Source organism: Vicugna pacos, chromosome 7 (assembly GCF_048564905.1).
Source record: "Vicugna pacos chromosome 7, VicPac4, whole genome shotgun sequence".
NCBI lineage: Eukaryota > Metazoa > Chordata > Mammalia > Artiodactyla > Camelidae > Vicugna > Vicugna pacos.
Genome location: NC_132993.1, coordinates 21,107,184 through 21,134,024, shown reverse-complemented (window position 1 = coordinate 21,134,024; position 26,841 = coordinate 21,107,184). Strand labels below are relative to the sequence as shown.

General features: G+C 48.9%; 1 protein-coding gene across 8 annotated transcripts; it reads left to right on the top strand.

Annotated features, from left to right (window-relative positions):
* The first annotated feature begins 67 nt into the window (after positions 1–67).
* On the top strand, positions 68–26,841 carry CCDC136 (coiled-coil domain containing 136). Of its 8 annotated transcripts, XM_072964526.1 has the most exons (18): positions 70–218; positions 1,010–1,117; positions 2,656–2,910; positions 3,003–3,077; positions 8,279–8,602; positions 10,781–10,892; positions 11,474–11,642; positions 11,887–12,027; positions 12,363–12,521; positions 12,802–12,972; positions 13,364–13,549; positions 15,137–15,331; positions 15,830–16,057; positions 17,492–17,998; positions 18,387–18,617; positions 19,725–19,982; positions 20,654–20,947; positions 26,505–26,841. In XM_072964526.1, exons 1-18 carry the CDS (start codon positions 161–163, stop codon positions 26,613–26,615), a joined length of 3,582 nt encoding a protein of 1,193 aa, XP_072820627.1. In that variant the 5' UTR covers positions 70–160; the 3' UTR covers positions 26,616–26,841. The 8 variants fall into 8 exon arrangements, with proteins under 8 accessions (XP_072820634.1, XP_072820629.1, XP_072820630.1 ...); XM_072964528.1 differs by lacking the exon at positions 15,830–16,057 and having other exon boundaries at positions 69–218; XM_072964529.1 differs by lacking the exon at positions 19,725–19,982 and having other exon boundaries at positions 69–218.

Here is a 26,841-nt window from a genome sequence, read left to right as displayed (position 1 = left end):
GGCTTCCGGGCGGCGGCGGGGGCGGTGTCAGGTGGCCGGGCCAGGCCCCGCCCCCTCGGCCGGCCGGCCCTCCCTCCGTCCCCACGCGTGCCCGGCTACCGTCCCGGCCTCACGGCTGCAGCGCCTGCTCCGGGAGGCGGCGGCGGCGGCGCGAGAAGCCATGGAGGCGGGCGCCGGGGCTGGCGCGGGCGCCGCGGGCTGGAGCTGCCCGGGTCCAGGTCAGAGCGCCCTCCCTCACCTCTCCACCGCCGCTCCTTCCTCTTCTCCATCTCTCCTCCCTCCAGACCCCCACTTCCTCTCCCCCTCCGCTGCCCCCACCTTTCCCTCCTAAGTCTTCCTCCCTCCATCCCACCCCCAACCCCGGCCCGGTCTCCATCTTTCCGGGCTGGGTCTTTCCCACACCGGCCGCATCCTCCCTGGCAGTTTCTCCCCTGAGCCGTCTCCATCTCGTCTCTCCAGCCGGCAGTGCTTCCAGCCCTGGAGACTCCAGACCCTGCATCCGCTCTGACCCCGAAAGCTTCTAAGCTTGGGGCGCGGGTTTGGTGGACGAAGTCCAGTAAGAGAATGGAGGGGAGGGTAGCCGCACCAGCCCAGAGCCCCTTCCCAAACGCCTCTCACCCCCCCATAACCCCGTTCCCCTTCCAAGCACCACCTCATCCTTTCAGCCTCTTCTTTACTGGCTCCCGCCTTCTGCCATCCTTGCCCATCTCCTCTGTCCCCTCTGGGCCAAAGAGACACATCCTTTCCGTCTGTGCAAAGGAGACAAACCTGGAACAGGGGGTAGAGAGGAGGTTGGGCAGTGCAGGGCGGTGTCCCCGCAGGCCCAGCTTGAGGGGCGGCCTGGGAAGGAGAGTCACAGCACTGGGCAGAGTGAGCCATATACTTCCACCGGAATGAAAACCCCCAGGACTCCAAAGAGCTAGAAGGCGTGTCCCCATCCCCTCCCGCTGCACCCCAGCCCCCAGTTGCCCCTAGCATCCCACAATACCTCCTCTCTCCCTGCTCACAGGACCCACAGTTACCACTTTAGGCTCCTACGAGGTGTCTGAGGGTTGTGAGAGGAAGAAAGGTCAACGCTGGGGGTCCCTAGAACGACGGGGGATGCAAGCTATGGAGGGTGAGTTTTCCCAAAAAGCTTTCTTTCCCTCCCCCTCACCCAATTTTCCTTCCTTCCTCCTTCCTCCCTCTGACCCCCAGAATTCTGAGCCAGGACACAGCCCACCCCCCCAGTTCAGCTCAGCCCCCTCCATCCTTCAGGTCTGAGCTCCAACCCCTCCTCAGGCCTCAGGCTTTGAGGGAAGTTCAGGGTACATCCCTTTGGGGTCCTAATCACCAGCTAACCAGGTTGTGTGTCCCGAGGGAGCTGCCAGACAGAGAAAGAGGCCTTGTTGGACAGAGCTTTGAAGCAGCCTTTCAGCAGGGGGTTTGTTCTCACTGCCTCCCGACCCAGATCCCAAGCTGTCTCTTATTTTCAAAAGCAGAGAAGTGAGCATGTGTATTATCTTTCTGGTGCCCCCACCATTAACTTCGAATGGAAGCCTTGTGGCTTTGGTTTTCTAGGCTAGCTTACTGCCAGAAAGAGGGGGCCCGGGAGGGGGACAGGTGAGAAGGCCAACCTCCCCACCACACCCATGCGACTTGGCAATTGCTGCCAACACCAGGACCCTAGAAGGATGTTGGTCCTATTTCCAGAACTTCCTGTGAAGGGTCCCCAGGTCCCTATGCACACTCAGTGTGTACAATCCTGTTCCCCCAAGGGGTCCCAGATGAACCTTAGGTTGTGGTTATCCGGCAAAGACAGACCAGATACAGAATTTTAAAACAAACTGTTGCCATCCAGACAAGATTTTGCTGTTTAGAGGAACTGCATTGCAGCAAAGGAGGGGGTGATCGCCAGCCAGAGGCTGGGAACCAGTACACCCCAGTTTCTTACTGCATTAAAATGTCAGGCTTTCTTTTACACATAAGAATAACCTATGACTTCCTCCCGAAAACTGCCTTGTCAGGGGAAACCTCCTGACACTCAGCAGGGAAAAGAAAGATGAACCTGGTAGAAAATTTCAAAAAGGCTATTCGATAGAATATATTTGAAAGGGCCCCAGTGATTGTCCAAGTAAAACACTGAGAATCATTTAATTCAGATGTTCTCTTTCTCTGTCTACTGACAGGCAATGCTTACTTATGGAAAGGCTAATTTCTCACAAGCCACCTGGATAATTTGTAAACATTCTAAAACCCCCCAAACTGTAATTCTTGCCCTGTTTGGCTTAAAGACACACCAGTGTCTGAATCCTTTCTTGACTACTTTTCTCACCACCCAGAGATAAGGACTGAAGAAGCAGGTATCTTTGCCTAAGCTGCGCACAGCTGAGCCAGCATCTGGCTGCTCAGTTTGCCCCAAGGCAGTACTAGGAGGCCACCAGGTGCAACACTGGTCCAGAAAGGGCCTGGGAGGCAGGGAGGCTACCTCCACCTGAAGCTCACACTTGAGGAGGACTCATCTTGTGCACAGGTCCTGCCCAGGGGCTCCTTGGGGTGACACAAGGTGGCACTGTTATACCATCTCTGCCCTGAGATAGTGAGTTGGAAGGCCCTTGAAGGACTGTGGAAAGGCAGCTGACCCTTACTCACTGGTGGGATGGGGGTCTCTCCTAGGGGAAGTGTTACTCCCAGCTCTCTATGAAGAGGAAGAGGAGGAAGAAGAGGAGGAAGAAGAAGTGGAGGAAGAGGATGATCAAGTGCAGAAAGGTGGCAGTGTGGGCTCCCTGTCAGTCAGCAAGCACCGAGGCCTGAGCCTCACGGAGACCGAGCTGGAGGAGCTGAGGGCTCAGGTGCTGCAGCTGGTGGCGGAGCTGGAGGAGACCCGGGAACTGGCAGGGCAGCATGAGGACGACTCCTTGGAGCTGCAGGGTGAGTGCCTGTCACGGAGCCGGAGGGCCTGGGCCTGAAGGCTCTGTGCCCACTGGATTCCAGGCCTGATGCCAGCTCCCCCCTCACTGCAGGGCTCCTGGAGGATGAGCGGCTGGCCAGTGCCCAGCAGGCAGAGGTGTTCACCAAGCAGATCCAGCAGCTCCAAGGTAAATCCTTGCACTCGGGTGGCCATCCCAAGACTTTTGTCTTGAGGGTTTGGCTGAGGCATAGCAGACAGATGAAACTGAATTCAGTACTTTCTCCTCATTTTCTTCTACTATTCTCACCCTTTTCTCCTTGTCCCTCCACCTTCCTCTTTAGTTCATTTCCTTTCTTTATGCATCTCTGACTCATTCTTCTGTCCTCCCCTTCCCTTTCTTGCCCTCCCATTTCTCCCCCATTCCCTGTGGTTAACTCTCTCCTTTTCCTCTTCAGTCTCTCCCCTTCACTCCTGCATCCCTTTTCCTCTGTTCTCTTGGTCAGGGCCAAGGGTAGGTAGTCAGGGTTAAGTTCCCAACCAGATTTCTTTTTCCTGCCCCTCCAAGGGCACCATGGGAAGAGCAGTGAGCCAATGAGAAGTAACTGGAGGGGACTCTGTGCATGTTTTAAGGGAAGCAGATGAGGACTCTTCTCTTGCTACCTAGAACCAAGCTGGTGGCCCCAAAAGCCCTTTCTTCTAACGCCCACATCCCTTTGTCTCTGGGAAGCAGCAAGGCAGGCGTCCCACATTCCACAGCACCGCCAAATAAAGAGACAGATTTTGTTACATCTGTGGGCTTTTGGAAGGTTGAGGGGAGCTGCCCTAGAAAACTGCAGGGACTCTCCAGGGAGAACTGAGATCAAGCCAAAAAAGAAGTATAAATGGAGAAAAAAGGAAGGCCAGGAAGCAGGCCTAGAGAGGAGCAAGCCAAGGTGGGGGAGGGGGAGGGAACGAGAAGGGAAAGAAGATGTAAGCAAAGATAGATGCAGGAAAAGTAGACAATAAAGGGGCAGGGAGGAGGGGGCAAAGGAGAGAAATGGCAAGAGCTGTGTTGCACAGGGAAAGCACGTGAGCATTGGTCTCAGACCAATTCTTGAGCCCAGCTCTGCCACAAAACAGGCTTTGTGATCTTGAGCAAGTCACTTTTATCTTCTGATCCTTAACTGTAAAATAGGGCTAATTTATGTGCTTCATCAACCATTTACTGAGTGTCTATATACTGGGAGGACAAGACAGACTGGTTCCTGCCCTGATGGAGAGTACATTTTTACAGGGAGAGGCAGAAAACAGACAAGCAACATTTCAGGTGGCGATAAGTGCTGTGAAGAAAATACAACAATATGATGTAGAGAGATGGGGTAAAATGGAAGTTTATTTTCAATAGGGTAGTTAGAAAAGTCCTCTTTGAGAAGAGGACATCTGAGCTAAGACCTGAATACTGAGGAAGATCTGAGGAAAGTGCACACCAGGCAGATGGAACAGCAATGGCAAAAGCACAAAAGGTGAGGTTGAGCTTCAGGTGTTTGAGGGACAGAACAAAGGCCATTGTGGCTGAAGCAAAGTGCATGTGGATGATTCTGGTAAGAAAAGAATTCAGATTACAAAATTCAGATTACAGCCAGCTGAGAGGTTTGATTTTTATTCTAAGTTTAGTGGGAAAACATGGGAGGGTATTAGCAGGGCTGGAAGGACTTGATCCGCTTTATATTTTTGTTTTTATTATGTTTATTTTTTTGGATAATATTTTTTTACTAATTTTGAAAAATAATTCTTTTTTTTCTTCCAGTTTTTTGAGATATATATTGTATCTCTGTAAGCTCTGTATACTCTTTTTTTGTGGGGGGAGGTAATTAGATTTTTTTTTTTAATGGAAGTACTGGGGATTGCCAGGCATGCACTCTACCACTGAGCTATACCCTCCCCACCTGCTTTACATTTTAAAAAGAGCACTTCAGCTACTGTGTGGAAATTAGATGAAAGGAACAGTGAATCTGATCAGCAAATTATTGCAGTAGAGATGATAGTTGCTTGGATTAGAAATGGGGATGATTTAGAATATAATTTGAAATTGGAGCTCTCAGGACATGCTGAATTGGATTGGGGGATAAGAGAGGCATGAAAGATGACTTTGCCCTGAGAAACTGGAAGGATGGTGGTGTCATTTACTGAAATGGGGAAGACTTGACAAGGAAAAAGATTGGAGGCTGGGGAGCCGTTTAAGACATGTTTTCTACATGTTGAGTTTCAAATGGCTATTGACATCTAAGTAAATATATTAAGGAGGCAGTTGGAAATACGAATCTAGAACCAGGGGAGAGATCAGGGCTGGAGATACAAACTTGGGCGTCATTGGCACATAGAAGGCATTTGAATTCATGGGAGACTACCATGAAATCACATGGAGAGATACATAGAGAGAAAGGGGTCTAGTCCCAGGGATACTCCAGAATTTAAAGGTCCAGTAAAGCAGGAGAAATGAACAAAAAAGACTGAGGTAGGAGGAACTACTGAAGTATTTGGTGACCTGAAAACCGAGAGCAGAAAGTGCTCCAAGCTCCAAGGAGACAATGATCAGCGGTGTCAAAAAGCTGCCAAGTCGAGTAAGATGGCCTTTGTATTTGGCAAGACGGAGGGCTGTGAGACATATCAGTGAGAATAAGCCTGTTGTGTTGGGATTGAAAAGGAAAGGGGAGGTGAAATGGAGGTGAGTACCCCTAATTCCGATAGTCATGTTTTGAAAAGAAGTAGAGAAATAAGGGAGACGAAGTCAAGGGAGAGCTTTTGGTGTTCCTTTTTTGAGATGGGACACACTAGATGATCATGTTTGTATGATGAAGGAAAGGATCCAGTAGAGTATTAGATCTCATCTAAGCGCGAGAGTGGCGGTGGGGGTTGGGATGGGAACTGCTGATCTGGTGAAGGTGCCCAAACTCCAGTCCTTGCGCACGCACGTTGCCCGTTTCCGTCAAGAGGGGGCGCGCGCGGCCTCAGAGGTAGCTGGTGTTGAGAGGCCGTTCCGGCCGCCACAGCCCCTCGGGGGCCGGGACCGGCCGGCGGCGGGAGGCCCCCCAGAGAGACCGATTGCGGGGGGGCCGGCGAGATGGAGGCCATAACCAGTGAGTGAGAACTGACCTTTCCGCACCCGCAGCCCAGCTCCCGGGCCCTCAGCCTCGCCGCGACGGTTCCAGCCCCACTGTCAACCGGCGCCAGCTCTTCGGAACCCGGGTCGGGCCCTTCCAACTCCCAGCCGGGGCTCGCCCCGCCCGGCTTCCAGATAAGCCCCTCCCTCGGGCCCGCCAAGTCCCGTCCCTCCGCTCCTTTGTGTTTCTAATTAAGAGCTTTCTGAGGCTGAGGGCGACCTTCCAACATTCCCCAGCTGATCTGAGAATGTCATTTTTAGGGCTAGATCCCAGAGGACAACCTAAGGGAGATTTGAACCGTAACATCAAGGACATAGTGGGGAAGTGGAGGTTGGTCAGCTTCCCGACAGAAAATCCACCCAGGCCTTTATCCTAATGGCCGGTTGACTTTTGTGTCTCCCCCACTAGTCTGTAACCTCCAAGGGGCAGACCTTCAGTAGTGGAAAGAGCAAGGACTTTGTTTCCTTCAAATAGGAAGGAAGTCAGAGAATCTAAGTGATGTTTGGGCTTGGCACAGAGATGATGATCAATTAATACTTGTTGAACAGACCAAGAGGAGGAGACAGCTAGGATGGTTGTAGAGAAGGGAGACTAGCAAAAGATGTGCACCTGTGAGCTTGGCTGAGTACAGCAGACCTTCCCCCCCTACCCCCGAAACACCCTGTCCACTCAGCATTTATATCTGCAGTATGTCCAAATTTTTCTTCTCAAACATCTATGTTCTTGTCTCTCCCTTTTTTTTTTTAATACCCAAACATGTAATTCTGTACCCATGATCCTCAGTAAAAGTGTGTGGACTAGCTAAACCGCTGCCTCATTTATCCATGAACACAGCAAATTATTTATTGAGTGCATTATGCCAGGTTCTGTGGCAGATCCTGGTGCTGTGATGGTGAGTGAAACAGACATGTTTCCTGTCTTTATGAAATTTACAACCAAATGAGGGGAGACCAATGTTTTATACACACACACACACACACACACACACACTGCGAAGTACAAGGCACTATGAGAACATTTAATGGAGGACTTTGCTGAGTTTTTTTGAGGAGATGGGACAGAGGCTAGGGAAAGTTGAAATCTGAATGGTAAGTAGAATGAGCAGGAGTTGGGGGCAAGGGAGGGAGACAGTGCACCTTGCAAAGAGTTCATGGGAAGGCCCTGAGCCTCCCAACCCAATCCTCACTAATTCCCTACTCCTGACTCCCAAATTTTGAATTCTTTATTGGTGGCAGTTGCCTTTTACTCTCTCCCCACTTTTAGGTTCTCCTGATCCCAGATGGGCACCTGTGTCCAGAAACCTTGAGATGCTCCACAGATACTGAGAACTCTTATATGTCTCTTTTGTAAATTAAAACCTATTATAATATATAGGCTTGTTGTGAAAATCAAACAGCTGGTATATATGATGTGGGACGTTAAAATCCATGTCGCATGCTATCTCGTTCCTCAAAAGCAACTATGATTTATGGTTTGAGACATAGATCCTACCATGCCTTTTTCTGTCTTTGTATATTTGTATTATATATTATACATACAAATTTTTGGCAAAAATAAGATAATACCTTATATTTTACAGCTCTTTTTCTTTCTAGTTAGTAAATTATGGAAACCTTTTCATGTCTTCTCTATGGATATGCCTATATTCTGTTTAACCTTCAGTTTAAACAGTCCCTTACTGATTAGCATCTAGGAAATACTGATTATTTTCCCATGTTTGGTTATTATGTAATGAACTTATATTTGAATTTCAGCTGTGAGTTCTAAATACACATTGTTTTGGGGCCAGTACTTACATAAGCAGTTCATGGGGGATCTGAGGCTCTGTAATTTCTAAGCTCCCAGACTGAATGGATGAAAATAGTCTGTGTAAATTATTTTAGTCAGGGACTTTTTGGAGAGACTCAGGGCGTCAGTAAAATGCTGTAAATTAGGTTTGGTCTTTAACTGTCAGGTGGTTTCTTAGAAGCACTTAATACTTTTTGTCTGCAGTAGCCCAAGTTGTTGCTTTTGATAAGCCTCACGATCTACTTTTCCACTGTACCTTACAACATAGATTCACTCTGTTCCATTCTGAGGTACTCCCTTTATTCCAAACCAGATGAAGCTATGCTTCTCTGATGGGGTAGAGATCAGCTTGTCAAGACTTTATAGATAAAAGATAAATCTGCCTTTGACTTTATGCCTCTAGAATATGGGGGATGAGTTCACTTATCCTCTTGACCATCTCAACCTTTGGGCTTTGCAGGTGAGCTGCGGTCTCTACGGGAGGAGATTTCCCTGTTAGAGCGTGAAAAAGAATGTGAACTTAAGGAAATAGAACAGGAGTTGCATCTGGCCCAGGCTGAGATCCAGAATCTGCGGCAAGCAGCAGTGGATTCTGCGACTGAACATGAGAGTGACATAGCCTCCCTGCAGGAGGATCTCTGCCGGATGCAGAATGAACTCGAGGACATGGAGCGCATCCGGGGAGAATATGAGATTGAGATCACCTCCCTCCGTGCAGAAATAGAAATGAAGAGATCTGACCCATCCAATAGTTTAAGTCTCTCAGATTTCTCTGAGATGCAAGGTATGAGAAAGCAAGCCCTCCTCACAGTCTGTCAGTCAAATCAAGCAGAGGGAGATAGTGTGCAAGAAGATGATGGCAGTTGGGCTTAGGTCATGAATTAGGAATGTCTAGGGAAAAACCTCCAGCTTAAATACAAAACTGTGAGGGAGAAGAACTTACCCTGATGTCACATAACCAGTCCATAATAGTGTAAGAAATAGCACCATGGGGATGTACCCTGAGAATTCTTCCTTGGAGCACCATTGGGCATTTGTTGAACTGCCTATGCTACAACACTTCCTGAGAAAGTTTCCAGTTCTGGGATGGGAGTATAGGGGCCTGTCACCTTAGAAAACTCTTCCCGCTGCTCTGGCATCGTGCTGCTTTGCCTGGGCACTTTCTGGGGGGGCTCCAGTCCTGCTCCCAGGTCCCAAGATGCTGACTTTTAGTCTCCTTTAGCCCTTCTCAAGTAGAAGCTTTAGGGGCAATAAACAGGAGCACAAGACAGCTGGAGAGAAAGAGAGGTTATTTCCAGTATTACATGAGGTGCTCAAAAGCTTAGAGCTCTGCTCTCAGACAGCGAGTCTCCCAGCTAGTTGCCAGGATTCATGACATCAGAGAGTTTGCCTTTATTCTGAGGCTGGATTTATGATCTGGGTATAATGGAAGGCCCTGTACTAGGCCAGGTCAAACAGAGGCAATCAACAAGGAATCAAAGAACTGCAAGTTTCCCAGCTATAACAAGCCCTCAGAAGAGCCTCAGAACTGGTGGTACTAAGAGAGGGAGGTCAGAACAGTGGAAAGGCTTGGGCTGGAGGTAAACAGACCTGAGTTCAGAATCTCAGCTCTGCCAATTAGCAGGATGAGCTTAGCCTGCTTATTATCTCTCTGACCTTCAGTTTCTTTACCTGTCAAAATTGATTAATAAAACTTTACAGCTGGATGGGATCTGGAACAGGAAAAGGACCTTAGGGAAAATGTACAAAAAACTGAATAGAGTGTAGAGTTTAGTTAACAGTAATGTACCAGTGTTGATTCCTTAGTCGTGACAGATGTCCTCATGGGAAGATGTTAACAATAGGGGCAACTGGGTGAGAACACTCCCAGGGAATTCTGCACTATCTTTGCAACTTTTCTGTAAATCTTAAAACTATCCTAAAACTTAAAGTTTATTTTAAAAAAAGAAAGAAAGATAGAAAACCTTATAGGGCTTTTTTGGGGATTAATTGAAATACATAGTGTGTTGAAAGGACTCCAACACAACTAAATCCGAGGCTGGAATCATCAAGTCTAACGCTTAGCACATGGTTGCTTTTCATTAACGATTAGTTTCCTTCCTTCCTTCTGTGGTAATCGGCAGTATGTCGAGGACTTTTGATTGGAATAAAGAAGGAACATTAGAAGTGAATTTCAGGGTGTTGAATCTTACAGCAGGTAAGAGAGGCCTTGTGTTCTAATTAGAGCAAGTTAGTGTTCTTTCAATATTAGTATTCTGAGAGAAATCATGAAGAAATAAAACAGATTTGGGTGTTTGTATGATCACAACATTAAAAATTATTGGTATGTGGAACTAAGGGATACGTGCTGGGGCATTTCAGCCAGATCTCTGCCGATGCCTATGGATAATTTGTGGGTCTGGTTGGGGTGGGCTTTTTTGACAGCAGATAACAGATCATTAGAATTCTTGACCACATGCAGGCTGATGTATTTCATGGTGATAAAGGAAGTAAAAGGACATCAGAAGGTGAAAATGCTCAGGTTGTCTTTGAAAGCCCCGCACTGGCAGTGTAACATCTGGCAGTTCACATCTCTCAGCTTTTCATACTAAAAGTGTAAGAGGAAGCTAACCATAAACAGTTGAATGGAAACTTTAAATGCAGTAAGCGAAAAACTTAATTAAACCCATACGAGCTCCTAAAATCTCAAGACTGTCTTGGTTGGGGTTTTGAAGATGGGCACACAGGGCAGATCTTCTGGGAAGATGAAAAGATGGGCAGTTAACTGAAAGAGGACAGAGACCCATTGCAGTGTGGAACTTTCTGGGCCCTGTTGTCTAAGCCTCTGTAGGTGGTATCTCTTCTGTCTTTAGAAAAAGAGAAAGGATTCAGTTTTCTGCAGTCAGATTTCTAGGTAAGAAAATGGGGGACTGGTCATCAACGTTTCCTCCTAGGAGCTCACCTCTCTGCCTGTCCTCTGCAGAAGAGTTGCAGCAACTGCGGGACCGCTACCACTTCCTGAGTGAGGAGTACCGAGCCTTGCAGGACAGCAACAGCAGCCTCACCGGGCAGCTTGCAGATCTGGAGAGTGAGAGGTACAGCTGGAGGTCGGGGGGCTCTTTAGGACTGGGCTTTTCCCTGAGTAGAACTGGTGCAGGCAGATACCCAGGCTAAGAGCGTCCCTCTGCTTCTGGAGAGCTGGTCCTTTCCATGGTCTCCAAAGGATACAGATATTGCCTGGAAGCTGGCCTGGGGATCCAACCCAGTTGTCTCTGGACTAGAGCTGAGTGAGTTCTGAAATTGAGTTTTCTTCCATTCTAGGCATTAGGTCTGGTTTGCTCTGCCCTGGAGTAGATGAGAAACAATTCCTTTGTTGTCCTCACAGACTTGATTCAGTCTAATGGCATAGTGCCTCCAGATCGGAGCTGGCTTGACTCCAGGCCCAGCCTCGAGCCCGACTGGACTAGCACTCTTACAGAGTCAGACATGCCTTTACAGACTGAGGTGTTGGGGACTTTTTCTGCAATCTTAAAAGCATGTTTATTTCAGAGGTAAATCACAATAAAAGGCTCCTTACTATCTTTTGCCTAAAATGAAGGCATCAGTACCAAGCACACTTGGTAGGTGATGCCAGACAGCTCTCTCCCAAACCTGGCTCTGGGGTTCTGGATTACAGGACGCGAAGAGCAACAGAAAGGTGGCTGGAGTCCAAAACGGAACGGAGTACGATGTCAACGGAGTCTCAGACTTCAGAAGCGGATTTCCTAGAGCCTGATCCTGAAACCCAGTCATTGCGAAAGCAGCTGCTGGGAGCTGAGGAGCAAATGCATGACATGCAGAACAAGGTAGGGGAAGGCAGGTGCCCTTCAGTGCCTTGCTGTCACCTCCTCCTGGCCTGCGGTAAAAACATCTTAGACACAAGGCTGACAACGGAGGCATGTGCTATAGCAGGAGCCAGTATCCTGGCGTCCCGCTTGCTTGCCTGATGTAAATATTAGTAAAAGGAATACTGTGCTCTGCCCAAGCCTGTTCCCTGAGTGCATACGTCACCTTTAGTAAATCAGCCTTCCTATTCTGTTTCCCCCACAGTGTAAGAAATTGTGTTGTGAGTTGGAAGAGCTACGGCATCATCGCCGGACGAGTGAGGAGGAACAGAGGCGGCTGCAGAGGGAGCTCAAGTGTGCACAGAATGAGATGCTTCGGTTTCAGACTTCCCACAATGTCACCCAGGTAAACACTGACGGGGAAGGGCATCAGGGGAGGGCAGAGGGCCTACGAGGAGCCACCGCTTCAGGGGAGGATGAACGGAGAGGAAGGCTGTGCTCTGCTGACTCTTGCCTTGCGACCAGGGGCACAATCTACCAGAGAGCAGTTGGAGAAGTCATACAGCATTGCATTCTAGAAATGGTAGTCACTGTTGAGCATCTGCTGCAGAGAAGAAACCAAATCCTAGGCCTGTGGGATCTCCTCAAGAGGTCTGCATCTGGAAAAGAACCAGGCTGGTCTGGAGAGGGGTCTGCTGACCTGTGAGAGTAACGGTTCTACCCGCATCCTCCCCACCACAGAACGAGGAGCTGAGGAGCAGACTCTGTACCCTGCAGCAGAAGTACGATACTAGCCAGGATGAGCAGAATGAGCTCCTGAAGGTGCAGCTACAACTTCAGGCTGAGCTCCGGCAGCTCAAAGTCACGAAACCCACAGTCATAGAAAGCCAGAGTGAGAAGGTAACAGCAACCCCAGGTGAGGGGCTGCTTAGGTGCCAGGAGGTTTGGGGGAAGAGGGATAAGAGGAGAGAGTTACAGTAGCTCCAGCCACCACCTGTGCAGCACCACAGGTGACAAACTCCGGCCACCCTCGAGTCTTCCATTAAACAAGAGGACAACCAGTAAGTGCTGGGCAGGGAGAAGTGGATTCTCAGACTGTCCGTGTCTGATAGTCGCTCGGACAGAAGAATGAGTGGGTTGAGGGTCCCAGAGGTCCTGCCCAAGGCCCCCTCCACCACAGGAGTTACTGTGCCGGCTCCAGAAGCTGCAGCTGCAGTACCAGAACATCATGTGTGAGAAGGACAAGCTGCTGGACGTGCAGCAGCAGCTGCGGGAGAACCTGCAGTGCCACGAGGCAGAGGTGCAGCACCTCAAGGGCATCGTGGCCTGCTTCCAAGAGAGCAGTGAGAAGGTAAAAGAAGCTTCAGATGAGGGAGAGTGTAGCATGGCAGACTGTCCTGTAACAGGACGAGTACACGGGAGAAGGGGATGGTGGAGCAGCTGTCGTTGAGGGGGATAAAAGGATGCTTCGTGGAAAAGGTGGTGTCAGATTTTAATTGATTTGATTTTAAATCAGAAAATCAGCCTATGAAAAGGAAGCCCTTTCCCTTCCCCACATCCCCAGGAAGCCCCAGGTCTCTGTGTAGAGCCAGTGAGGGATTGGTCCATCTCAGGTAGCTCCCATTGGGATGAAATTGGAACTGGAAAGGACAGGGTAGGATCCCCTTAGTCCCTCTTGAGAGGAGAGAGTGCAGCACCTGGAGCTCCTGGGATGATGGTGGGGTCTGCCTCCCCTACCCCAGAATGCAGAGATGCACGCCCAGCTGCAGGAGATGAAGCGGCTGTGCCAGACCAGCACGGATGCGCTGGAGCAGCAGAAGCACATGTATGATCAGCTCGAGCAGGACTTCCTGCTCTGTCAGCAGGAGCTGACGCAGCTCAAGACCACCCAGCCCATACCAGAGGACAAGGGAAAATATGCTAATAAGGTAATTGTAATTTAGAGAAGTGAGAGCTCCTGAGCATCAGAGAGAGGAGGTATAGGCCCAAAAGGTGAAATCATCCAACCAAGGGGCTTGATGGGCTTCCTGTCCGATCACAGCTGAGCGTGGAAAGCCAGGAAACAAAGGCAGATCCCCATGCTGTTAACTTTAAAACTTTGCCCTGACCTTGATTTTGAGGCCAAGTCACGGCTTAGTAGAATCTGGATTCAGTCTGAACTCCTGAATGATCCCATGTATGTTAACATTTATAGCTTAGAACTATCTTGTCATTTGTGGAGAAGAACATATATAACCACGATTGTTAGAACTAGAAAGAAAAGGTCCAGTTTTCTGAGGCAGACTGCAGATGCTCTTGTCAGAAGGCGTGGCCTGTGCCCAGAGTGCTGATTGGGTATAAGAAGGACTTAGACTTTTCCAGGATTTATTCTATGACTTCAGATTAGTTAAAATTGTAAGCTTGAATTCTAAAGTTGAGCAGAAGGCCATTCTCATCTCACTTTCTCTTAGTAAAAAATTCTTGTTGTGGTGAATAAGGCCTTCCTTCCTCAGTTTCCCTTTTTTCCATAGTGTGTAAAACACAAGTCATTATCAGGTAGCCTTGTTGAGTACTTTCAGCTCCTGATCGCTGCCAGGAAATAGAATGGTATCAATGATGAGGGAAAAAAAGCACAAGATCCTCAAAAGATGGTAGAACTAGTTGCCTTCTGCCAGAATACTCAGTAGCTCCTGCCACAGCCGACAGCAGGCTGTGTCCCCAGGGAGAGGCCTTCAGAGGACACAGAACTGGGGAGGCTGTTCAGACCACCCCAGTAGTTGTCTGTCTGCATTTCTACACCCAGGCTCCCTTTTCCTCCTCCCCCAACTCCCACTCCATTTAGAGGCTCCGGGGGCCCAGACTTGCTCACCACTTCTTCTCCTAGTGGACGAGACTGTGTGGAGGGAAAAGCATGCTGACACACAGAGCCAGCCTTTGCTCTAGTCCAAAAACAGTGCTGAGATTAGTTCGATACTAGATTTGGGGTTTTGGAATCAAGGGGATTTTGTCTTCTCAACCCAAATTCAGCAGTAGCTCATATTTTTCTGAAGATTTTTTAAAGCTGGTTAAAAACAAAAACAGGGAGAAATCAGGGTAAAAGTAAGTCCTTATTGGTAAGGAGCATAATTAGTTGTAGAAACAACTGGTGATAATGAGAGTAACAGGAACTAGAATTCCCTGCAGGGTGGGAAAATGGTATGTACCAGAGGAAAGGGAGGTGAGGAAATGAGAAGGGAGGGGCGTTGATAACACTCCCTCGCAAACTGCCCTCGGAAGGGACTAGGAGGCAGAATATAGAGCACAGCCAAACAGCAGTGCCAAGCAGCCTGCTGGGGTTCTCGTTCTGCATCTAGGGCGGTATGAGTGCAGTATGGTTTGGGGTGATCAGTCTAAGGTGACTGTACAGGGAGGGAGACCCTGGTGAATCGCTACAGGGAAGAGAGCACCAAGTGTTCTGGTGGCCGCACAGTGCAGAGAAACACCAGGGAGCCTAGCTCCCCGAATCACCACCCCTCCACGCCCCGCCCCCTCCACAGTGTGATGCACTGCTCTTCAGACTGACAGAATTGCAGGAAAGGTACAAGGCCAGCCAGAAGGAGATGGAGCAGCTGCAGATGGAGCAGTGCGAGCTCCTGGAGGAGCAGAGGAGGATGCAGGAGGAGCAGGGCCAGCTGCAAGAAGAGCTTCACAGACTCACGTTCCCGATACCCAAGTCTGGTCTCTTCCACAAGGTAACCACAGCCGGGGACGGCTGCTCACTGTGGAGAAGCTGCTTTGAGAGGCTTCCTAAGTGTCACTGTACTTGGGAGAAGTAAAAGGGTAGGGGTAGAACTTTTTCTTTTCTTAACCAACCTCTCCTTACTTTCTCACCGGTCTCTTCAAACAAAACGGTTCCATATAGCTGATTAGGGTTTTCATCTTAAAATACATCATATACTCTGGAATCTGTCCAGCATTTTATATTTAGATATATAGTCCATCTGGAGAAAATGTACTTGAAAGCACTTTGTAAACTGCAAAACACATCCAAATGTATGAGGTCATTGCTACTCAACCAGCAGGTCTCTGTAGAGGGATCCCCACCCACCACCGCCAATCCCAATCCCAGATGGGCTGTGCAGAACCAGCTCAGAGACTCTCAAGGGGAGGGTCCCCAGCAGGAAGGAGGCAGAGTTCTTTCCGTGTAACCACCACAGTTCCTGCCCCTTTCCTTCCACTCTACCTCACAGAGTCAGGAGCTTCTTACAAAGTTGCAAGACCTGTGTGAACTACAGATGCTCTACCAGGGCACGCAGGAGGAGCAGAAAAAACTGATACAGAATCAAGAATGTGTATTAAAAGAACAATTAGACCTGCACGGAGCACTGCAACATTTTAAGGAGTCTGGTTTCCAGGAAGTGTTGGAGAATCCCAAGGATTCCAAATCACCTAAGTCCTCAAAATGTGGTCATAACAAGGTAACCATAGCAAGAGGCAGGGAGACAGTTCTGAGGGCAACAGCATGGTAGGGAAAGGGGGCTCCACAGAGGGGTCAGAGTTTGGAAGGCCTGTTTGGCCAGGAGTAAGGACGAAGCTAAAGCCCTGCCCTCTCAGCCACAACCACTCATGGCTTTAGCTGCAACCTTAACTCCTCCCCCAGGTGCATCTCCAGTTGAAGTGCTGTGAATGCCTAGAACCAGATGACCTGGAAGTCTGTGATCTCCTGATAATTTGACTCAATCCTTTCAACATCTCATTTTCCAGGTGTATTTGGAAGTAGATCAGCTTAGTGTTTGTTTGGATTCCTTAGGACTGACTCTAAACTTTTCTCATGTGCTGGTCGATAATTGAGAAGTACATTTTCCAGTGATTAAAATCTATAACCTTTTTGTGTCCCGCATGAGGCACATCTGGGGCCATCCATTTCTAAGGGAAGAATTCCTAGCCTGTGGGGTTCTTGGTACTGACCATACTATCTTCACTGGAACTTTGTGGCAATGACAGCAAGGTCAGGGGGGTTAGACTAGAGAATCGATGCGTCTCAAGCACCAGCAAGTGGTCCTGCCTCTAAGGTCACACAGGTGGAGATTTCCAGACAAGTCTATTCAGGGTTGGGGGATGCTTTTAGTCTTAGGTCTCAGTAGGGGAAAGGAAGAGCAGGTAGACAGTTTCAATTTAGGTGAAATCTGTCCATTCAGATATTAGCCGAGACAGGCAGATGTAGGGAGTAGCGGAAGTCCAAACTGTGAGATCTGGTCAGATTCCAGGGGCATCAGATTTCAGCCTGGGTAGCACAGAGACTAGGAACCAGGTATGAAATATTTCCTTAACCGATCAGATCTCATCCTGGCCTCAGCAGCCAAGAAGCCAGGCCCAGAGGGCCTGGGAAATATGCCCAGAGGCCAGATTCAGGATTGAGGCAGGAGGTATGGGAACTCATAGTGAGACCTTGGCTCCAAGTCTGCATCTTCTGGGAAAGGAATTCTTATGCTCACAATTGAGTCCAGGACTGATTTTAGAACTGGGGGGTGAAGGAGGGGACTGAGCCCTAAAGTTCAGGATAATGGGTACACCTGACTGAAAAGAGGGGAGGGGAGAGAGCCCAAGTGATCTAGAGATCCACCCAGCACAGCTCCAAGAAGAGAAGGAGTTACCAGAGTGTAGAAACCAGCAGAAATGGGAGCCTGGAAATGGTGGAGTATCTGCCTTGGGGAGAGCTTCCCTAGCGAGCAAGGAACTCACATGTTCCAGTTACCTGTAGGCTAAGTTGAAGACCTAGGCTGTGGTGAGACAGGAGGGTAGGTGTGCAGTTCTCTGATGTGTGCTCGCAGACATCCGCACTAGGAGGGGTGCAGCCAGGAGGACCACAGTGTCTAGAGTAACCATGACGTTTCGCCACCCACTCCCGGCAGTCCAAGATGATCATTGCCCAGATGCAGGCTCTGCAGGAGATGTACGAGGCCAGTCAGATCGAGCAAGAGCTGCTGCAGCAGGAGCAGGAGAGGCTTCTAGAGGAGCGGAAGAGGCTGCAGGCCGACTTGCAGCTCTGCTTGGAAGAAATGCAGCTGTTCCAAGTCCAGTCCCCGTCAATAAAAATGAGCCTTGAGTCCTACAAGAAGAGTTACGGTAGCACGAGCACCAGCAGCGAGAACTGTTGCAAGAGTTATGGTTGTAATATTGATGATGAGGAGAGCTATCACAAGAGTTACATGAGCAGCCAGGCCAGTAAGGAGAGCTTTCTCAGGAGCTACACCAGCAGCACCAGTACCGCCGACACCTATGAGAAGAGCTACCGCAGCAGCAGCAGCAGCGTTACCTGTAAGAGGAGTTACGGCATCAGCAGTAGCTCTGACACCTGTCACAAGAGTTACATCAGCAGCAGCACCAACGACGAGGTTGCTGAGCCTGAAGATATGGAGGTAAAAGTAGGCAGATGGCAGGTCAGACAGAGGGAGAAGGTTCTTATCTTATTGAGAGAGAAGTCACGGGGGAAGGGTGCAAGCAGTGAGGTGGGCAGCAGCCTCAGAGCTGAGCTGGGTTACTTACCAGAAATAAATGTGGCACTCTGCGCATCTCATACAGAGATTCTCCATCTGGATGGAGGTATGAGATTCAGGTCTTGTCCTCAACACAGTTATGGCGCTCTTTACGGAAAGAAATACAGTATTTCCCCTGGGCAGCTTCGGATCCTTGTGGCCGCTGTTTCGTACCCCAGAAAGAGCCTAGCACAGAGAGTGGGCGGAGGGCAGGTGCTCCTCAGGGTGCTGTCATCGCCACTACCACCACCACCCCTCCCGCCCTCCACAGCACTTTGAGGACATGGTTGCCAAGGTGTTGGTCAAGCTGCAGGGAGTGCAGGCCATGTACCAGTTCAGCCAGGAGGAGCACAGCCTGCTGCAAGAGCAGATGAAAAAGCTGCTGGACCAGCAGAAAGAGCTGAAGGAAGAACTGGATGCCTGTGAGAAGGAATTCGAGGAGTGCATGGAATGCCTCGAGAAGCCCGAGAAGCCAGCTGGCTCTCAAAATGACAAGAACGAGGTAACTGCTTTCAGGGAGGCAGGGTTTCTTGTAGGAGTCCCTAGAGCCAGAGGAGGACATAGCCATTTCAGAGAGGCTAAGGAGAGAGACTGGAGCTCACTGCCAGCTCTGTATAGTTGCCCACCTCCTGGTGAGAGGGACAGAGTAGGAGCTGAACCCCAGGAGGCTGGGCAGTCTGCTGCATCACTGATGGACACTTCTCAGGCCCCACTGTGCTGAGATTTACTGATCACCAAGACTACTTGAATATTTTTTTCCCGTTTGCCATGTCTGTTCTCTCTTTCACTCTGTATCCTAGAGCATTTCTATAGCATTGTATTTTTTGTTTTAACCTGCCAGTTTTCTTTAGTTATTTTCTATGTATTTGCCTTGTCTCCTCAACTAGATTGTAAGCACCTCAAGGTCAGGTCTATGTCTTCCTCTTTGGGATCTCATAATGCCAAGAAGAGTGCTCTGCATCCACTAGGAATGGGACAGAAGGCATTGTCTCTGACCCAGATTAGTCCACAGTCCAGTGGGGGTCACTGTATGCATGGGAGAGGTTCAGAGAGCAAGCAACACATGAGCCTAGGTGGCTTAGTATCAGTACCTACCAAGGAGACCATGATGTGCTGCCAGAAGTCAGGAAAGACAAAACCAGGGATTAGGGAGCAGAGTTAGAACTTGCCTCTGTTTCCAGGGTGAGGCAGGGAGCCCAGATCCAGTCTCAGGTATATACAACACAGTTCCTTAGGCGATGGTACCTATTAGAAAAATAGCTTGGGTGAAGTAGGAGTTCCCATCAGAAATAACTAATAAAGTGTAATAAAGCCCCGCAGCTCAGAAGGAGGTAGCCCTGTATTTATTCCCCAGACAGGTCACCGTAAAAACATAATTTAAGCCATCCTTCTTTGATCACGTTAGATGTAAATTATCAGGTCTTCAAGTTAGGGAGAACCCCTTTGTCAAACTACTTTGGAGGCTCATTTTCCACAGTTTAATGTTTTCTGTATTATCTACTTCCTCCTGGGCTTTAGCAGGGACATTTCTGAGGCAGTGACCCCAAGGCAGGGGCCAGACTGATCACGTAGGCCCAGCTGCGGGTAACTGGCCCTCCACTACCAACAGATCAGAGAACTGCAGGCCAAGCTGCGGGAGCTGCAGCTGCAGTACCAGGCTAGCATGGACGAGCAGGGGAGGCTCCTGGCCGTGCAGGAGCAGCTGGAGGGGCAGCTGCAGTGCTGCCAGGAAGAGCTTCGCCAGCTCAAAGAAGGCAAGGGAAAGAATGGCTATAAGAACATGAACAAGAATGCCAATGGGGTCAAAAATAAAAAGGTGGCCAAGCCAAGCCTGGAGAGTTCTGAGGGCAACTTTGAGACCAGAAAGGTGAGTAGTGACCTTAGTAGCTAGATAAGCAGAATGTTAAAAGAGATCCTGGGAAGAAAAATCATCTCCACCATGCCGACCAGGGGACGTATTTGTAGAGAAGATTCTGGGATCTCTAGCAAATTTCCGTCTTAGCAGTGATTTGGAGATCCCTTTTCCTGTGAAGTCAAGGAGAGAGTGGGATACAGACCACTCAGACCTGGAGCTACAGCCCCAAAGGACCACAGTCCCTAGGCTGTATGGCCATTTCAGTTAGCCCAAAACAATTTTCTGGGGCCCCTGTTCTTCCTGGGTCACATGCCCAAGGGAAGGACATGGATGAAAGGAGAGGAACTAACTTAAAGCATTTGTGTACACATAGGTAGAAGAGGATTGGATAAAGTGGGAGTCACCAGGCAGGGGTAGGAAGCAGCAGCTGAGGTGCAGAATCTGCGCTCTGGGAGCTGTTGGAAATAGCTAATAGCCAGAAAGATGCATGGGTCCAGAGAGGCTGGGTGTGACTGCCCTCCACACCGCACAGGGACATCAACTCAGTCCTGGAACACAGTACTCTCTGTGCACGGTGACAAGCTGGGAAGCAGCGTGTTAATGAGACAGTTCAGCATTATTGTGAGGGTAGGGATCTTCACAGGTAACAGCATCCCCCATCCTGCCCTGCCTCCGCCCCGCAGAGTCTGGAGGTGGTGCTGTACTACAAGGCCAGTCACATGACTTTAGACGATCTAACAAAAGAGGAACAGAAAGAGGAGAAGAAGGAGGAAATCGAGGAGGAAATGAAGGAGGAGTCCTGGGATGAACTAGTTTCTGGATCACCAGATCCTAGCGAGGTTAAATCCGAAGAAGATCAGGAGGAGGTAACCAAAGAGTTCCGCAGCCAGGAGGGTAAGGAAGACGACGACCAAGAGGAGGATGACGATGAGACTTCAGAGGGAAGCAACTCCCTCAAACTTTCTGAGAGCAAAAAGGTAACCGCAGCCAAGGCTGGATCACATGGGAAATGGGCTCTGGGGCGCAAGTGCCCAGTGTTTGGGGTGACCCAGCCCTCCGGGGAAGGTAGAGACAGAGGTGGGACTGGAGAGAGCAGTCTCTCCGAGGGAGATAGCAGGCTGAGGCCGAGTTGCTGTGGAACTGTCGCAGAGACCAGGGTGGGAGCCAGGGTGGGCTGGTTGGAGTCCTTCCTCCTTTCGTGTACATGGTAGCCCTCGTTACTTACTTCTGGAAGGTTCTTTACCCTCCCCAGCACTGCTCGAATGCTGCTGACAGTGCAAGGCTTTCTTCAGGGTGTTTGTCAGCCTGGGAGAGTCATCCAGGCCTGCTCTTCTGAGGTGCTTTGTTAGGTTGACCTCAGTTGCTGTGAAGGGTGTGGGGATGATGGTGTTGCCCTCTGGGCCCTGTATACTATGGGGCATGTGGGTGGGGGCCGCGGACAATCAGAAGTGATAAAATATTTCTGTCGGTACGGCAGGGGTGTTGGCCAGTCTAGGGAGACCAGCCAGAACCTTAACCCCTTAGCCACTGGATCTCCAGAGGTTGGGGTGGGAGTATCTTGCGTAATGTACCAGCAGTACAAAAATATTTCTGTATTTTAACAGCTGGTACATCTTAGAGGTGCATACCAGCTGAATCCCTGCCCTGGTTGAAGTTAACTGGGGGCTCTGATTTCTGAAGAGTTTGTACTTCCTGAATAAGTCCTCAGTTTACAGTACAGGTTCTTTGTGTCCCTCTAAACACAGGGGAAGAAAATGTCTCTTGTGGCGGGATGTCCCACTCAACTCTCAGGTTATTTGGAATTTCCCAGCAGTTCAGTCTGCAGCCCTGGCTAAGGACCCAGCATGCATTTCTCTGTTAACCTTGTGGCAGAGGACCATTACTGAGGATGTGAAAAGTAGGAGTAACTACAGCCTCTCCCCCAGTATTCTGTTTCTCTGAATTCTTCATATCCCACCACATGCTGGTTCAGAGCCTCATAGATTTGCTTGCCTCAGGTGCCACATTTCTAAACACCAGACCAGGTTTTTCTACTTCAAAGTCAAGCACATTCCTTGTGTCTGCATACGGAAGTGTCACTTTGCCTCCTGCAAATGGGTCCTGCATCTTTTACAGGCAGCTCTAATGGCATATGTGTTACCGCCTGCAAATTCAGTTTCTCTCTGGATGACTGGTGCAGTCAAGAACTAACCCTTCTCCATTGTTAGCTTGTTTTAGTGCATTCTGTCTCACAATGACAGCATCAGACTCCTAGGGGATGGTAGAGACCAGAGCCCAGAGCACTGAGACTTGATGGAAAGCAGCCAGAACACGTGGCGAACAAAGGGCCAGGTGGCCTGGCAGGAGGCTGCCCTTCCTAGAGTGACCCAGGCAAAGTATGCGTCCTACTCATCTGGAGAGCACCGCTCTACTCCCTGGAGCGCCACTTTTCCAGAGTTTTACTGACATACAAGAAAGGTCTAGGTGCAGATAATCCTTGCTTGACAAAATAGGAGCGAGATATGACAAGCCAGAAACGTGGACCTAACACCCAAGTTGGACCTAAGCAGCTGCACAAGCAGTTCAGTTTTGTGTCTTCCGCAGGCCACCAGGGGGAAGACCCAGGCCGAGCAGCAGAGAAGAAATATCGCTGCTCTCGCTTACCTGCTGTTTAACCTCTTGATCTCTTTCTCTTTTCCCTTTGTTTTATCATCTTCATTATCTGTTGGATTCATGTGTTTATGTCTTTTTGTACCACCTCTCATCTCCTGGTCTCTCCTTGTGCCTCTTTCTCATGTGATATGTTGCAGCCCTCCCCTGCCCCCGATCCCCCCATCTTCTCCTTGCCTCTTGTAGGCCTGGTGGTCATATCGGCTTTGCTCTGGTGCTGGTGGGCTGAGACGTCGTCCTAACGCAGGTACTGGTATTGCGTCCTCTCCTTCTCAGGGCTAGAGGGAGGGTGCAGGTTGCCCTGGCCTCTCCTCTTTCCCTTTTCTCTCAGCTGCTTGCTTCTTGCTTTTGCCGTTTTATAACAGGTGATGCTCAGGTCTGAGTTTTAGCCCTGGCTTTCCTTGGGCTACTGCAAAGCCCATGACATCTCAGAGCATATCTTTGTAACACACAAGGTGTTGGAATGCCTACTGTTGACATGGCTTGAGTTTCTGTCCTCTGGCTGGGAAAAATTTGGTTGGTCCCAACACTGTGGCAACTTTCAAAGCTCCCTTGACTACTGATGAGCTGATGTCTGTCTGCAAGGCTGGCCTGGCTGCTCTTTGTCTTTGTTTAGCCCTAAAGGCAAGCTCTTACTACTGTGGCTACCCAGGATGGCAAAATAAGGAATCACTGCCTTCCTCACTGGCTGAGAGAGGAGGTCTGGGGAGCTGTGAGCCCCATGGTCATTTGTATGAGGGCAGCTTCAATTCATCATCTTTCAGCCTTGGCATCAAACCCCTACCATGTTATATACTTACTACTGAGCAGTTCTCTGATTTGGGGCTTCTGGTCTCCAAAAAAATCAGATCAAGAATGCCACATCCCTTTTGAGGCCGGATTCAATTGTAATTGGCTTCTCAAACTGGGCTTTCTGGAGAGAATGTGGTATTGGTGAAAAGTTTCCACTAACCAGAGATGCCGTGTTCTCAGGGAACCAAACTGATATATTCTGGGCACCAGTCCCATGTAATTGGATCTGTCAACAGGACACCAAATTCAGAAGGTGAAATGGTCTTATGGCCCAAGGTAGAACCCTTCCAGAACCCATAAACTATTCTCTCTGGGCCTGTTTTGGCTCTTTTCTCATGTTTCTCTTGCCACTCCATGTTCCCGCCCCTTCTTCTCACATCTCTGGCAACAGAGTGTAGTTGGTTCAATGCATAGGTTCAGAGTGACCACTGAAGCATTTCTTGGTAGCACTTAGCACTATTTCCTTTTTTCCTCCTCACTTTTTTTCTCTTCAACCCTTCTCCTTTCTTCTTTTGGACATTCTAGTTACTAACAACAGACAGTCTTTAACTCCTTTGGTGAGAGGGATCTCTCCTTGTACCTGTTCCTCCCTGTACACTCCCAGATTTCTGAGTCCCTATGGGATGAGACCCAAAGCATTCAACCATAACCTTTGACCAACTCAAACCCAGCTAGGCCTGATCAGAGGGGGAGAAAGGAACTCTTGGGGAAGCTTGTTATGCCCAGAGCCTGGCCATGCCCCAGTGTGCAGCTCCCCATCCAGAAACTGCGGCAGCAGAGTAGAATAGAGTGTGTGGCTGACTCAAGTGGGCAGAGAACTTGGGTGAGTCTTTTTGTACTTCTTATAGCTTGGTGCCAGTGGGCAAAATACATAATCTGAACAATTAGTTTCTTCAAATGTAAGCAATGGATGAAAAACCTCTGGCTTCCTCATGTGAAGGACAGATGAGTTCATGTATATGAAAATACTTTAGAAACGATAAAACACCACATAAATAATAAAAAGAGCGTACATTTACGTAATGTGTACTATGTGCTGGGCATGTTCTAATCACCTGAGGCAGCTATCATCATTTTATATGTGATAGAACTAAGGCGTAGAGAGGCTAAGCAATATAGCTGGTAAATTGTGAATTGGATTCTAAGGACTGAATATTAGCAACAGGCAACAGATAAAGTTCCTGTTTCCGCTTACCATCTCTCATTCTGAGCAGTTTTCCTTGGTTGCTTCCAAGCTATTAGGAAGACACTACACAGCAGCCTTTTCCTGCAGCCTCAGCTCACACTCGCTCTGCTGATAACTAGTATCACATTGCTAACTTATTTCATGTGTTGTTTATAAAACCCCTTTGCACATGGCATATGCTAAGGGTCCTCTCGCCATTCTCTGCCTGTGTTGATTTTTGGATCCAAGGCAGAATTTTCCATTCATCTCTATTAGATACATAGTTCATTGTCCACTGTTTTCACTTACGAAGTTTTTTATTTGTTTGTTTTTAATCTTGACCCTGTGGTTTCAAAATGTTCACTTTCGCTACCAGCTGCACCTCATCCTCAGGGGTGACAAGCCACCTACCTTCCCATCCTCACCCACATCACAGATGAGGATGAGCCTCTAGTACCGCCTCTCCAGGCTCTAATCCAGCTCACTGGTCACTTAACAAATGGTCATACAGCAGACGGCCGTCTTCCTGCTCTTGTTGCCTCATATTCTCTCCAAGGAGTTCATAAAGAAAATCTTGTCATACACCTTGATTAAGTCCCCAAATGTGATTTCCTTGATCTGTCAATTTAGTGACCAGTCTGAAAGGAAAGCCTGACACGACTTACCCCTTAGGGATACCCAAACCTCCCCTTTCCTCAGCAAGTGTAGAATCTCACCTCTGCCCTGTGTAAAGGGCACCAGCTCACATCTATGGGCTTCAGCTCCTTCCTTTCTTAAGAACATCAGACTGCCATTTTTAGCAATGCACTTTAGGATGTAAGCATCTGAACATGTAAATATTTTTTTAGCTCCCTTTTCAGTTATTTTTCTCACATGAATTACTCTGTATATGCACCTCCAACATTGTTTTGTTTTCCATTTCATATCTTCTCTTCCTCTTAACTATTCCTACAAATGCAGGAAATTTCCTTTGCTCTTTATGCTTGGCTTAGAAATTCTCTTTTCTGATTACTCTCTGAGCTAATGCATTCTTAGTATGTCCTTACCTAAAACCATCCTTTTGTTACTTTATACCATAGCTTATGACTCAAAACTCAAATTCTGTCTTTCAAGTAATACAGTAAAAAAAAAAAAACACAACTTCAATAAAACTTTTTTTAAAAAAAGAACACAAATAAGAACTATTTCCCCAAGTATATGTATTTTCTTGTCAATATTTCATGATGTTCCTTTTGTTGTCCCATGAATCTGTAGGATTTCCTGTGGTCCACAGAGTCTGGGAGGCTCAGCAACTCTAGCACATTTCCAGGAAGTCAGTCAACACACCTGGTAACCAGGGGTGTTTTAATGACCCTGGTGTTTGCCTCGCAGGGCCAGTGACCAGCTTCCTGGCTTCCAGTTTCCTTGAACCAGCACCATTCTCCACAAGAGGTCTGGGCTGCCTCAGAACCTCATATTTGCCTGCACTCCTTGGTGCACTTTCTCCACTTCCCCCACAGTCTGATCATCCTCTTGCCTCTGAGCTCACTTCTCCTCTGTCAAGCTAATGAGGTGCTGCTGCTTTTCCCAAGGGCCCGAATTTACCCTCTTTTTCTTGCCATGCATCGGATCCTTTCTCGTTGCAACCATTTGGATACCCTGCAGTCTGCTCCTGAGCTTGCTTGTACACACAGGAGCTGCTGTTCCTCACATTCCATGGGCCATGAATATAGGCAGCCACCTCACGTGACATACATAGTGTTGTTCCAGGTATCAGTGGTGCGGGACTAAGACCCCACCATCTCCAGCGGTTACCCAGGAGGTAAGAGAGACTGGACCATGACAGGATGTTCCTGAAGTATCTTCCCAGCACCAGTAGGCAGGGGCTCTCTGGCTTAGGGAAGGGTTCAGAAGGCTGGGCACTCACCATTTGTCTTTGGTCCCCACAGAACATGTTTGGGATGTGGAAGCCTATGGTGTTCTTGGCTCTTGCAGCTGTGGCTCTATATGTGTTACCCAGCATGCGACCGCAGGAGACAGAGTTCTGCCTCATGGAGTGATGGCAGACCTGGGCCAGCCGAGGGGGCAGATCCCCAGTGGCCACTACACTCAGCTTTGGGCAGGACACACTGTGCCAGAGCCCCCACCCCACCCATGTGTTCCATGTGTCCCCATCTCCTTAGCCTCAGCCACTCAGGCTGGAAAGGCTCATGGGGAACTGCTGGCTCCCATCTCCTGCCTTGTGTAAGAACCTGGGTTCCTTGTAATTAAATATCAACTGAATTA